Source organism: Lontra canadensis, unplaced genomic scaffold (genome assembly GCF_010015895.1).
Source record: "Lontra canadensis isolate GAN:19392208 unplaced genomic scaffold, GSC_riverotter_1.0 scaffold35, whole genome shotgun sequence".
Lineage (NCBI taxonomy): Eukaryota > Metazoa > Chordata > Mammalia > Carnivora > Mustelidae > Lontra > Lontra canadensis.
The window spans coordinates 11903682-11917849 of record NW_022631029.1 but is presented as its reverse complement, the minus strand read 5'-3'; the positions used below and the strand labels follow the sequence as shown (position 1 = coordinate 11917849).

Below are 14168 nucleotides of genomic sequence, written 5' to 3'. Positions count from 1 at the left end.
TGAAGACTGGCACAGGCTGACACAGCTAATCCTCCCCATGACCCCATTTTACAGGTAAGGGACCTGAGGCCCAGAAGTAAAGCTAAGGAACACAACTCGGTTTCCAGTCAGATCCATCTTGTACCAGGGTCCTCCCCAGCCCCCCCCCTTATCATCATAGGGAATACAAAAACGGAAACCGAAGAAATTCAGTGAGGTTCTCAGAAAGGCTTAAGAGTCAGAGCTGATGTGGAGAGGGCTGGCTGACCCTCAAAGGAACCAAAAACTAGCAGCGTCATGTTATTATGATAAAAGAGAAAACTGTAGAAAGCTAGAAGGGTTACCGGGTCCTCCCCTCATCATTGCCCCCCCCTTTTAATTCTGTATTATAAAAAGATTTTATTTATTTATTTGACAGAGATCACAAGTAGGCAGAGCAGCAGGCAGAGAGAGAGGAAGGAAAGCAGGCTCCCTGCTGAGCAGAGAGCCCGATGAGGGGCTTGATCCCAGGGCCCTGGGATCATGACCTGAGCCGAAGGCAGAGGCTTTAACCCACTGAGCCACCCAGGTGCCCCTAATTCTGTATTATAAAAGTAAATGACAATGAATCCAAATAAGACAAAGAATTCCAAAGGGGAAAGGATTTAGGATGAAGAAAAAGTTTCTACCACCAGTCCTGCCCAAAACATGCTGGTCCTGGAAATACCAGGAACCCCAGCCCAGGCACCTGAACAGGACGCTCAAAACCCAGGCTCCAAGCCTGCCTTTGCCACTTGGAGCTGGGTAACCTTGGGCAAATCTACATCCTGTTTTGGTTTCTGTCTGTCTAAAATGGAGGGGATGACAGAACTGATCTCAGGAGTGATTCTGAGGACTTAAAGAATACAAATAAAACACAGCACAACACACCAAGCACCTGCATCGTTGTTACAATGACTGTCCAAGACGCCTTCGTGGAGCTCAGTGGTGGGCAACTTTAATGGAGGTCTCCAAAGAAGGTCTGCAGGTGGCCTGATGTTAGCTCTCCCTGCAGCGGACGGACAGCTCTCTGCAGCAGCCAACACGACCGGGATGCGGGAGCAGCTCCTGGGGATGATGGCTGGAGCCTACCTTTTTTTTTTTTTTTTTAAGATTTTATTTATTTATTTGACAGAGAGAGAGAGACAGTGAGAGAGGGAACACAAGCAGAGGGAGTGGGAGAGGGAGAAGCATGCCTCTCGCTGAGCAGAGAGCCCGAGGCGGGGCTCGGTCCCAGAACTCTGGGATCATGACCTGAGCCGAAGGCAGTTGCTTAACCAACTGAGCCACCCAGGCACCCCAAGCCCACCTTTTTGAAACACTTCCCGTGAGCCACTGATTGCTAAGTATCCTATGTCCATCTCTTCATTTGGACTTCTTAGCTCCAGCCTAGAAGTTATTATCATCGTGTCCATTTGGCAGATAGAAACTGTGAGATTTCACAACTGACTTGTCAGGGTAGCCCTGGATTCAAATGTGAGTTAGCCTGAGTCAAATCCTGACCTTCCCCTACACATTTCTGCCTTCCCAAGACCAACCGCCTGCCTTAAAAGTAAACTTTTGAAGATCAATAATCCCCTGATTTCTAAGTCTATATATTTTTCCTAACATTCCTAGGACATTTGTTTCATGCAAAAACAAAAACCAAAAAACAGAAACAAAAAAGCCAACATGAAAATCTTGCTGTTTAAGTAGAAAATCCAGCTATGGCTCCATAATTCTGAAATGCCTGTCCTGGGAAATGTATACTGTTGGCTTTTTTCAAAACATTCGTGAGCTGTGAGCCCTTTTCCTGAGAGGATTACACAGGAAAGAAGTTTCAGGGTGACCACCAGATGATCCTGATGCTCTGAAAAACTCAAACTTGGCCCCAGACCTTGGGATTTTAAAGCAGACCTCAGTTTTTATTTACAAAAGGAAACAGCCCATGTATATTAAAACACACACACACACACACACACACACAATTTTACTGGTTGTCTGATGGCATTCCCTTAAACAGGGTCCTCTGTGCTGGTTTGTAAATGAATAGCCTTCTGAGGGGCATAGGCCCAAACCAAGATGAACACTCAGCCTTCAGCATTAGCATCTGAGAAGCCAAAGAACTGTCAGTGGGGCAAAACCCTTGCCCATTGAGCTGCTGATACACGACGTGATCATGTTGTGTTCATAGAAATTTCACAGATAATGGAAAGTGGTAGGAAGCAAAGAGTAAAGCTGTATGTTATGACACGTGGCCAAAAATTACCTACTTCTCATGGATTTATCGCCTCCCACACCCATTGTTCTTTTTACAACATTTTTCCGCCTCTGCCTCAACAAAGCACAATAGGAAAGGCATTACCGGTGGTGGCGGCGCAGGTACAAAGACCCAAAGCCCCACCCGATGTTTCCGACTCTCCCCTTGCTTTGCAAATTACCGCACTATATTATAGCAAGAAGGAACTTGAATCCCCAAACTGCCCACCTTTACTGTACAAGGGACCAGATTAGAAGAATTTGGGAAAGACAGCAAAAGAAACCCACCTCCTTGGGGAAGAAATGAATGCTTTTGTTTGCCATCGTGCCTTTGTCAGCGTTAAATGAGTGTGCCATTCATTGTCTCTATTTTATGAACCCATCATGTGGTCTAAGTGACTAAAATTCCAAGAGTCTCTTTTGCTCTTCTTTAAAAATGAAGTTGGACACCATAAATGAGAGGGTAGCCAGAGAAGTAAGGCTTCCCATGCGCCACATATTGTTCTAAACTACTTCATATGGGTTATATCACTTAACGCTCCCCGATGGCCTATAACACAGGTGCCTTTATTAGTAGTTCTAGTTTGCCGATGAGCAAACCAAGCCCTAGGGAGGTAGAAACAGTGAGTGGCAGAGCAGACTTCACCTCCAAGGCTCGTGCTCTTTTTAAAAATCTCTCTTTAGCTGTGCACGTTCCCTGTAATAGAAATCTAGATTTTCGGGGGCACCTGGGAGGCTCAGTAGGTTAAGCCTCTGCCTTCGGCTCAGGTCATGGTCTCAGAGTCCTGGGATCAAGCCCCACATCGGGCTCTCTGCTCAGTGGGGAGCCTGCTTCCATCGGTCTCTCTGCCTGCCTCTGTCTACTTGTGATCTCTGTCAAATAAATAAAATCTTAAAAAAAAAGAAAGAGAAATCTGTCTAAAACCAGACACTTCATTCCCTCCTGGGAGCCAAGAGTTAGCATCTGTCAAGAAGGAAATGCAGGGTCAAGTTTACATCACGGGAAGGTCTAGACTCGGGGGAATTCCAACAGGCCAGATTATACCTTTCATTCTATTTTCATGCAAAATGTCAAAGTCTTGGGAAAAGATGTCAAATTGTTACGTGTATGACACCGTATTTGCCATATTGAGAGACCTGAGCAAACAGAGGAAGAGCAGGTTTGACTTTTCAGGGAAAACACGAAGGGAAATGCTTCCCATTTTTTCATGGACGGCTGAATCCTCTCATCTTAGCTGAGATAGCATCCTGCCTGGGGATCCCACCAGACTGTTCTCTTCCTGGCAGCTCCACCCTCCAGGCTGAGAAGAGGGGTGAAGGTGCCTGCCTTGTACTGCCCCCTCTCCCCAACCAGTCAGGGCCAGACCAGCCAACACTGCCCACTGCCCTCTAGGGACCATTTTTTGTCCCCTGGCAGGCACAAGCCCACACCGAAGTTCAGAGTCCTTCCTAGCCTCGCTGCCCAAAGAGTACACATCCCGATACCCCACCTGAGGAAACATGTCTGGGGGAAAGAAAGAGGCGAGGGCTCTGGGACCCCCAGGCTACCCAGCCCTTCCCTTCCTGCAGACCCCACTGAAGACTGAGCTCAGGTGGGATCAGCCCACACAGGTGGTCTGTCCTATTAAAGGATAATCCCAGGCTTTGGGGGGTGGAAACAAACCAGTGTGAGTCCCAGCCCCACAACGTGGCCAGCTGCCCCACCTCCCTGAGCTGCAAGAGCCCCCTGCAAGACGTAGGTGATGGGGGCCACCTCCAGAGAGAACCAAGGACCACATCAGATGCCTAACATGATCTACTTTCCTACGAAGAATGCTTGGCTCATACGGAACACCGAAAGAAAAAAGTCCATCTCCTTCCTATCCAGCCTCCATCAACCATCTGTTTACCTAAGCTGGTTATGACCTTGGTGGATTTCAAGAAGCTGCCAGTACAGTCAGACTCTGATGTTCTGTAACATTCCTGGGCACAGACGGTTCTTGGGCACTTTTCTAAACTACCCGGCCCAAGTGGTACCAGCACAGATTTGCATGTCTCCTTTCATTCCTGACTTCTTACGGACTTTCACCGCTGATTATAACAACTTCGTACATAAACAATGTTCCTAATGTGTGCAGCTACACTAGCACCCACCCCCCAGCATGATTTCCAAGTATTGGTGCCTATGTTTGCCACCAACAAGGTTAGCCCGTGTCACTCCTTCAACATCTTCAAGGAGATCGGCAGAGAACTGCAGATGCTCCCAAGCAAAACACAACAGAATGTGCCAAGCAAGCCTTGAAGCAGAGGCAGGCAGGGCCAGTGGGAAGGGCCAAGGGACACAGGATGCCCTTCAGTTCCTCCTGAGACTTGGGGGCAGATGACAGTCCCCATGCACCACTGCAGCTCCCTATCCATGCTGGAGGAAAGAACTCCCTCTCTCCACCCAGTGAGATGCCCTGTCTCCTGCTGGTCTCCAGGACCACCCCCAGACGCCCCCCCTCACTCCCCGGGAAGTCATTGGGAGAAGTCCAGCAGATGGGATATTCATGGGAGGAAATGCCTGGAATGCTGTCCAAGGGGGCACCTGGATTCATGGGTGCACAGGGCTGGCTCCTGGACGCACCCCCACAGCAGGGGGCTCGCTGGATGCCTGTGCTCGCCTATGGCTCCAGCCGCACTGGGAACCCGGCGGCACACCCAGCCACTCTGCAGCCTGGCCCACCGCCCCCACAGCAGGGCAGAGTCAGGGGGGGAGGGAACAGGGGTACCCCGACGTTTTTCCAGCCTGATTCCTCGTGGGAGGGGTTCCTCTCCTGACCCTCAGGGAGCAGAGAGCTGACCTCAAGGAGGAGAGGGGAATGTCTGGGCAGAGGTTGCGTCCATACTGCCTCCTCCTGCTTGGGTCCACAAGCTCCCTCCTGTCAGGTGCCTGGTGGGACCAGCTGCCGATGCACCCACCCATCCGTGCCCTTGCTCATTCTCGCGGTCACACAGCTCTGGGCAGCCGGTGCCCACAGGTGCTCAGCGAAGGTTAACTAAAAACCTTCTAGTTGTATCATGCAGCCAGTAATGACCTCAGCAACTCCCTGGCAGGAGGCTTTCAGGTGCCAGGCACCATGCTAAGTGCTTTTTGTACATTATTTCATTTAATCTTCATCACAGCCTCCAAGGTAGAAGGTATTGGTCTCCTTTCACAGGCGAGGTTCAGAAATGTCAAACAAGACAACCTGGGTAGGGCATGGCAGATCTGGGACTCCAATCCAAGTCCCTCTGACTCCACACCTGTCTTCTCTGCTGTTAGCTCAGGCTTTCAGCTTCTGACGGAACCTCGCGGCTGCTGCCTCATTGAATCCTCCCAAATACCCGTGAGCTAGAGAAACACAGGTATTAACCACATGTTTCTCAAACAGGAACGGAGGCCAGAAAAGATCACACATAGAGGAGGGGACACTGCAGCACAGTGGCCGCGTAAACAGACTCAGTCCCCTGGGAACGGCTGCTTAACTTCTGGGAGTCTCAACTTCCAAATCTGTAAAAGGGGTGGGGGGGTGTTGGTGGGTGGTAGTCCCTGACTTATTAGGTTGTTGGGAGAATATAATGGGATGGCACACATAAATCCTTATCACGGTACCTGGAATGTAGGAACCAGAGTGAATGAGTGAAGGCCACCTGTTTTTACTACAAGATTAAGCAATTTTCCCAAATCCACTCAGGAAACACCTACAGAAAAGATAAAAACGCAGATGCCACAGCTCCTAGGCCAATGACCTCTCCTTTAACAATGCGGCATCTCCAAAGATGTGCGTCTCTGAAAATGCTCCAAGCTCTCCACCTACTATGACAATGAATAAAGATGGGCGAAGGATGCCTCATAGACTGAGTGTGGCCTGGACAAGCCCCCCGACAGGGGAAAGACAAAGCCAAAATGAGGATGGGCAGCCCCATAGGGGACTTCGCCTGGGGCAGACAGGCCCTGTGCTTTAATGCTCTGCTGTCGTCATCTTCACATTCATCATAGTTTTTGAACAGAGTCCCATATTCTCCTCACTCACGGGGCCCTGCAAATTACGGAGCTGGTCCTGGTCCCAGCAGATCCTCAGCTTCCAACCGTCTGCAGGATCTCAGGTGCCCGGTGGACCGGTCCTGTCCCAGCAGACCTGGTTGGGTCCCTCAAGCTATGCTCTGCAGAAGCCCAAGAGGACAAGCGCCGTCTTCTCCATCAGCAGGCGGCATCTGACGCATTCTGGGATGAGCAGCACCTGTTTCTACGGGCACACGCACGCGTGCACACAGTTAATAAGTATAATGTTAATAACACGTGCGAGCCCTGATATCCGCTGGCAGCCACTTCTCCTAAAATGCATAACCAGAGGTCTGCTCTGTGAACACACAGCCACTCGCGGCCCTGCCCAGCTTCCCTGTCTCGATCATTTACATGGATAACAGCTCTTTTAACCTTGGGAGGGTACTGTTTTCCAATATCAGGTGCCAAGATAAACACTCTGAAGCACGCAAAGTGAAGAAATAGCCATCTATTTCTTGTCAAGAGATAATGCTCTCCTTTCCAATATGGCCTTGAAATGCCCATTACTAGTTGGGCTTCAGAGTTATTTTCATAATCTTGATTTGAGGTCACCAGGAAGCTATGTAACATACAAATTTAATACACCTTATAAATTTAATGCCTTATTTAAACAGCCTTGGAATGAACACCCAATGAGTGTTGTTCAAAGCAAATGGAAATTGAAATGTTTACCATTTATTGAAAATGCACTGGACTCTTTTCAAAGCTGTGTCGGTAAAATAACTTTCTTCTGAAAAGCAGACATGCTGGCTATGCACACAGAAATCTCCTGAAAATACAGCAGCTATGCAGACGCCTACTCTGTCGAGGGGGAGCTATGGCCAGGCAGAGGACTGTGTCACGGAGGGGTCTTTGAGCCTGGCTTGACATTTCAGGAACAACCACCTCAATCTTCTGGTCACTAAATACTCAGGAAAATCGAAGGAGATCACACGACCCTCCTCTCCCTCTATATCCTTTCCCTCCTTTGAAGGAGAGGCTAACTTTTGTTTCATGGACCAAAGAGGGCTGATAAAGATCCTATCAATGTTTCCAGAAGCCTGACATGAGGAACTTTATCACTTTCTGAACGATTCACAATAGCAGGACTGCACTCACTTGACATAAAACACAGAGACATTATGTCTCTTGTATAAAAACTTCATTAAAAGGATCTCATAGGTTAATCCAGAGGCTGGCATTGACAACACCTATTTCATTTTTTTTTTTCTCAGTCTCAGCCACAGCAAACCTCCCAGTCAGATCCCAGTGTCCCGGGGAACACAATCTGCTCAAAGTCTCTGTCTAGAAGATGCTCTGGGTCTCAGCGAAGGAGGCAATTTCAGTAAAACACTGTGACTGCAAAAGATGGGGGACCCTTGACAGACGTGAACGTGGATAAAGAAAAAGCCTATTTGTTGGCATCTACAATGGTAAATCTGGATGAGTGACACACCGGACAAAAAAGATCCTGGAGAGAATGCACCCTTCTTTAAGGAAGCTCAACACATCAAGTCAGGTATTTATGGGCACAAGTGTGAGCACCGCCCCCCCCCAACTGAGGAGCCATCCAAGACTGGAAAAGGGCTCAAACCTCAAACGTGCACTTCTGTGAATATGTCCTCAGCCTGCAGGACAGTTCAACCCCCGGCAGGACCACAGGTGCTTGGGGTAAGGATTCCACCTTTCTTTAACTCTGGTTCATCCACGTACACGGCTAGGTCTTCAACACGAAATGGAAACAGTAATTGCGCTTGCACACGCCCGACAGATTTCATAATTATTAGGTGATTGGGTACTCGTGTGTGTGCCTCAAAGCACACTGGTATTAGAATAAGATAAAACACAAAATGAAATAAAAAGCCAGCATGAGATTCCCCAGAGTAATTGATCAAAATTATAACCACATTGAAATAAACATCTGAGTTTGCCTCCGACAGGAAAACAATGTCTCTATTTTCATTCCCCTTAATTTTAACTAGCATCTGTAAATCGAGCAACAGAGGCTGCAGCAGCTCCCAATGAGAGAAAAAAGCAAAGCAGAAATATATCCGGCAGCAAAGAAATTTTGGGAGAAGGAAAAAGACATGAACAAAAGGAGCTCAGACAAAAATTTAGTGAAGCCATACAAAAAGGACTTCATCCGGTCCGAGAGGGGCAGGGTGTGAGTTTACAAATGCAGTTAGATAACATGTAGGGGTAAGATGCAACACTGAATTCCAGCTGGTTCGCCCTGTCCTGCTAATGCACTGCTGACTGTGATAATGAGACCAAGAAACTGTCCCGAAACACTGAAAACTGTCATTTCTGAGATTTCAAGACTTTTAAAAATAAGCTGCCAGAGAAAAGTCCAGTAATTGAAGTGGTGCTGTGAAGTAAAGCCTTGGCCATTGGCGGTGTGGGCTGAATGCATTAATCTTGCAGAATGACAAAAAACCGTGTTTACTCAACAAAAATGTTCTGCGAAGGAGCACCTCCCCTAGAAAAGCTATCTGTAGAGTATCAGGCTTCCTACTGGCAGCACAGCACTGTTCCTGATAAGTGAATACTCCTATTTAATTATTTAAAAGTCCATCGATTTCCACATTGATGAAAAGTCATAATTATCAAAATGGGTTAAAGAACCAACCTTTTACTTTGCTGACTCTGTCTTGTGGAAAGAGACAGCACGTGTATGTATGAAAGCCGCTCTCTCAATAAATAGTTCATAATGCAAAAACCTGGCTGTGCATTCCAAGAAATGCATGTTTGGTAAATGTTGCATGAGGCATCCAAGGTAAACGTCCATTTTTTCCTCGCATTAATGGCAGAGACGCCCAGGACCACAGGACCTGTATTTCTGCTGTGTATTTATCATCCCGATACTGGAAAATGTCATTGGAACCCTTTGTCCCCCCAAAACACAGCACTCTCTGAATGCGGTACTAAACAGAATGAAAAAACCCAGCTTCTGCCAAAGTCTTCTTAAGGAGGATGGAAATGAGAATCACCACACTTTAATACCTTGCACTGTGAGTGTCTGGGGTGTGGAGCCCATGAGTTTAACAGCCTAGGCTACGGGACCTACTGGAATGCTGGGCACTGATTCCCAAAATAGAGAGGTAATAAAACTATGCCTCTGCAAAAGAACCCAAACAATGTGCATTCTCTGAGGAAAATGAAGCAAGATAGAGGCAGCTGAATACTGGTATGGATATGTCAAATAGGAAAGTTAATTAAAAGTTGAAGTCAGTTTAAAGCTCTGCAGTTTCTGCTGGCCGAGGAAGGCCGGAGACAGACACACAGCAGCTCACCAGAGCGTCCCTTTCGGGGCCGTTGTTCTGGAACAATCTTTCAAGATTAACTCTGAGTCCAACGTTTAAGTCTCAGGTTCTTCCACACCGTCCTGAAAACATACCACTTTGCTAACGCACGACAACGGCGTTCTACAAATTCAAATATCCTTTTTTAAAGAAATGAATAGGTTCCTATTCTTGTGCTCAGCGAAGACAAAAAGGAGGGGGGAAAAAAAAGGGAAAGTCTGGCAGAGAATACCTAACATATTGTCATAAGGTAAAGTAGCAAAAGCCATGGTATGAAACACAGAAACAATTGGGGCAATACTCTCCTTTTTGAAGCCATGACAGTGAGGTACATTGTTAAGCACTCGTATTTATGTTGATGAAGTCGGCGATAATTCTACCGCTCAAATTATATGAGCTAATAAAAAACCTTACCAAAATGGCAGTTTTCCCAGTCTCCAAACACCTTAAAATAAATGGCCAATTGTTATTTAACTCGTAGTCACAATAGCTATTTTGTAAAGTTTTTGCTTTAGTGCAGAAATTACTAAACCCCCGTTCTAAAAATGGACATACTACATTAACTCACAACACAATGAAGTGTCAGCTAGAGAAACTACATAGAATATGTAAAATTATACAGTGGTATACAGTATGCCTACTTCACTGAAAATCAAATTTAAATGTCCGTGCCTTAGAAGTGTAATTACAGTCTGTTATGCAACATGGTATCGTCACCTTTGAGTCCCCTTAATACAGTGTTAACTTCATTTTTCAGCCAAGTGTTTTTTTTAACTCACTTTCAAAGTCTCTGGATTGTTGAGGATGCAGCGATGTGATGGAAAGATGCACAGAGTTTTGACTTAGAGGAGTATCTCTTCAGGCAAATGGTCAGAAACTTGAAAATAAGCGAGGGAAAGGCAACAGTCTCCTTGCTTTTCCAAATGATGTTAAGCCTCCCACACTCTGAGCACCTTAGATCTTTTCTTATACTTTCTTCTACTCTGAACTATCTAAATCAATGTTTTTTGCTAATTTAAAAAAAAATCCATCATATTTGGAGTCAATGGACCAAGATGGCCAAAAGGTACCTGCAAAAGTACTTCCCAAGTTGCCTGACATGTCCTGCCCATCATTCATGGAAGTCCTTGCCTATCAAGCCAAAGCCATAGGTGACTCAGGACTCCTGGGCAGAAGATTGCTTTGGAAATGCAAGAAGAGCAGGTATCCATCCCAGAACCAAACGCAGAGCAACACCCCACCTTCCCCTTGCATCAGATTACAAAATGCCAGGCAACAGCAAGGAACCACAGCAAAGCCATAAACAGCTGGAAATAATTACACAATTGTCAAGCTGCAAACAGGGCAAAAGCAAAGCTAGGCTTGTGAATTCAATATCAGAAAGGATGCTGATGAGAAGGTAAGAGGAGCATTTTAGCTGTTTCCAATTTGCTATTATAGAGTAGCCAATAATATGACTGATGGGGCTTTGTGCACTGTGTGTGTGTGTGCGTGTGTGCTAACTTCGGAGAGCCCATCTCCTGCGCTCCTACAAAATGTGAGATAAGAGCTATGTAAGCACAACAGAAAAAAAAACATTCACAGGCTCTGAAGGGATAGTTTCAGAGTTGCTACAACTAAACAACATGCAGATGAAAAATATTCCTTTAAAGTTATACAAAAATGTTCTCTTCTTTAAAAGCATAAGGAAAATACACAAGCAATGCAATGCAGTCAGCAACGACAGTCCAAAACTCTTCACAGGAAACATCTGACACGCAGGCAAGATGCCAAAGCAGGATACAGACTGGTCCAGATTCAAATACTAGCAGAAGAGATAAGTCCTATAAACTGACAGGTGGGTATCAGGTATGTAAGTCATCATTTTCCATAAAGGCACATCGCAGCCTCAAGTTTTTATCAACCACCCCTAATTCAATGAACTCCTTCCCCAAATAACAGAGTGGAGCAAACAGTCTTTCCACAGTATCAAAGAATACGGCTATTGGCAATTTTTAAGAATAACTTCCCTCATTCCATGGTGGGCTGATGCCTTATTACGATATTTGGATTTCATGTGACAAACTGTTTCATATAATGTCCCCAAAAACGCGACTCTCTGAAGCTGAATGCCATAAATAAAATACGTACTTGGTTACCAGGCAGCATACATAACACATATGTTACATTGGCCCAAAAAGCACATTTAAAAATGCTGAAAAGTTAACTTGACAATTTAATCTGTTTGTACCCATTTTCAGAGTATTATCCCCTAAAGGCCAATTTTATTTTCTATCTTTGAGAGAATACTTGGATTGATCCTGTTGATTTGTTAACTTGAAATTCTTTGAACCCTTGTAATCTTTCCTTCCCAGCCTATTTTTTTCCTTTCTTTTTTTTTTTTTTCTTGGAGGGGAGGGCAAAGGACCATATATCTCACAAGGTAATTTTAAGCATAATGCTGCCTGTTTAAATTAAAATTGATGCAGTTTCTGATAAAAGCCTAATAATCAATTCTCCATTCTCATTACTCTCCAGAATTATATGGACGCAGACCAATTTCTTAAGTTTGTGGACTACTCTCATAGGTTATTACCCGGCAGTGCAGCTGAGTGGAAAGATAACCACATTCATTCTCCTTATCTGTAATGATGTAATGCATCCCAGCCCTGGGTCTAGATGATTGGGGAATAATGGGATTGTACAACCGCAGGGATGACAAACAATAGTGCGGCGTCTTTCTCAGATACGCTGAACCCCAGTCTCCAAGCCACCAAGATGAAAGATATCCTAAAACAGGCACAAGGCTGTCCCTTGGATGAAGTTAGCGTTTTTTTGGCCAGAGAAGCATCTACTCTCACACAGGAACAGCAATACCGACACTGACAGGAGAGCCGAGCAAACACACTCCGTTTCTGAGCCCCAGCCAGGACAGTGCCAGTGAGGATCCTGCTTTTCTTTGTGTTTAGAATCAAGTGTCATCTAAAAATAACCGGTTGGTAGGGAGAAATCATTGCACGGTACACTACCAAGAAACCAGGGGATCAGAGACCCCTCTGATAACTGATGCTGCTCGGGGTTCACGTTTGTTTGGAAAACTCAATCTGCCTCCATTTTCTGTGCTGGAAAAAAAATCATAGCTTCCTGCCACCACAGAAACCTTACCTTTTGCAGAAGCTGGGAGCCGGAGTACTTAGCAGCAATGGATTTTATCTCCCCACCAAAAGCGGAGGCCCAGAGCTTCACCCTACAGGGAGAAAGGGCACAGGAACAAATGTAACACCCGTGTCACAGTCAACACGCACGCACACACGAGGCTGTGGCTGAAGGAGCCGGGCGATGCAACATTGGAGGGGAAAAAAAAAAAAAAAGATGGAAAAAGCGGCTGGGCAGAAACTGTCAGCACCAAACTGCAGAGCGCAACGCGGGAGGGGGCCCGCGGGGGGTCACACAGTTCAAAATGCGCAAAGTCTCCCAAGCCCTCTGAAAAGATCACCGGGTTTTATGTGAATAATTGTCTGAGAACTTGATCACCCAAACCGGGCATCACCTGGCAAACACTAGTCGGAAGAAACCCACCCATCCCCCCCTCCCCAAAAAGAAGTGAGATGGCAAGACAGCGAAGCGGGAGTAAATAAACGGCCCGTGTAAGTTGGATTCGGTAAACAGGCTTCAAAGTTGGAGCTGTCACTTGAGGTGAACCTCTCCAGGTCTCTCTCGCCGACCCGAGCGAGGAGGCTAGAGCATCCCACCCCAGCCTCGCCGCCCCACGCCCGTCCTGGAAGACAGGTTCCAGAGGCGAGGCCGACGCCCGCGGCAGGTCCTGCCGGGCCGCACCTGCAGGCGCCCAAACTTGGGCACGGCGGGTCGCGGGCGGCCGGGTCCCCTCCCCGGGCGGCGCAGGAGCCGGCACTTACACGGAGAGCGGGATCTGCTGCTCCGAGCGCACCACGGCCCCCAGCGCTGCGTAGAGAAGCGCGGCGGCGAAGAGCGCCGAGGCCCCCCGGGACGCGCGCCGCTGCGAGCCCGGCCCGGCCATGCTGGGCTCCCTCCGACGCGCCGGCGGCGGAGACACGAGCGGCCGCGGGGAGCTGCGCCGAGCGGGCGGTGGGCGAGCGCGCTGGGCTGCCTGCTCCGCGCCGCCCCGCCTGCCTCTCGCGCGCCCGGCTCACTTGGGGAGCAGAAAAAGGAGCGGGGGGTGGGGGAGGGCGGGGAGGAGGAGGAGGGAGCGAAGGGAGGGGAGAGGGAGGCAGGCGGGGGAGGAGGGAGGGAGCCGCGCCTCTCGCACGGCGGCTGCCGGGCCCCGCCTCGGCGGCCCGGGGGAGTCCGGCTGGCCCCGGCGGGAGGGCGGGAGGCGCCGCGCGGGCGGGGACTCGCAAACTCCAGTGTCCTTGGCGGCGGCGGAGCGCGCCCTGCCCCGCCCGGCCACTGCGGCCGCTGAGTTCTTTACAACTCCGCAGTCCGCCGCCGCGGGAGCGACTCTCGGACTGGCCCCGGGAGGTGCCCCGACCCCAGCGGCCGGGGCTGCTTGTGGGGGGGCGGAAGGAGGGGGTGCGCACGCGGGCGACTGGGGCGGGGGCGGCGGGGGCGGGTGCCGCCGAGCCTCA

The 14168-nt window shown here is 48.2% G+C and overlaps 1 protein-coding gene across 2 annotated transcripts in view; it reads right to left on the bottom strand.

The window, feature by feature from the left end:
* Positions 1 to 13681, bottom strand: part of CACNA2D3 (calcium voltage-gated channel auxiliary subunit alpha2delta 3) — an 857887-nt gene extending 844206 nt beyond the window's left edge. For both annotated transcript variants that reach the window (XM_032868337.1, XM_032868338.1), the window contains exons 1-2: positions 13479 to 13681; positions 12727 to 12808 (exon numbers count right to left, since the gene is read on the bottom strand). In XM_032868337.1, coding sequence (XP_032724228.1) covers positions 12727 to 12808; positions 13479 to 13600 — 204 coding nt within the window. In that variant the 5' untranslated portion in view covers positions 13601 to 13681. The remainder of the gene's footprint in view (positions 1 to 12726; positions 12809 to 13478) is intronic.
* Between the last annotated feature and the right edge of the window lie 487 nt (positions 13682 to 14168).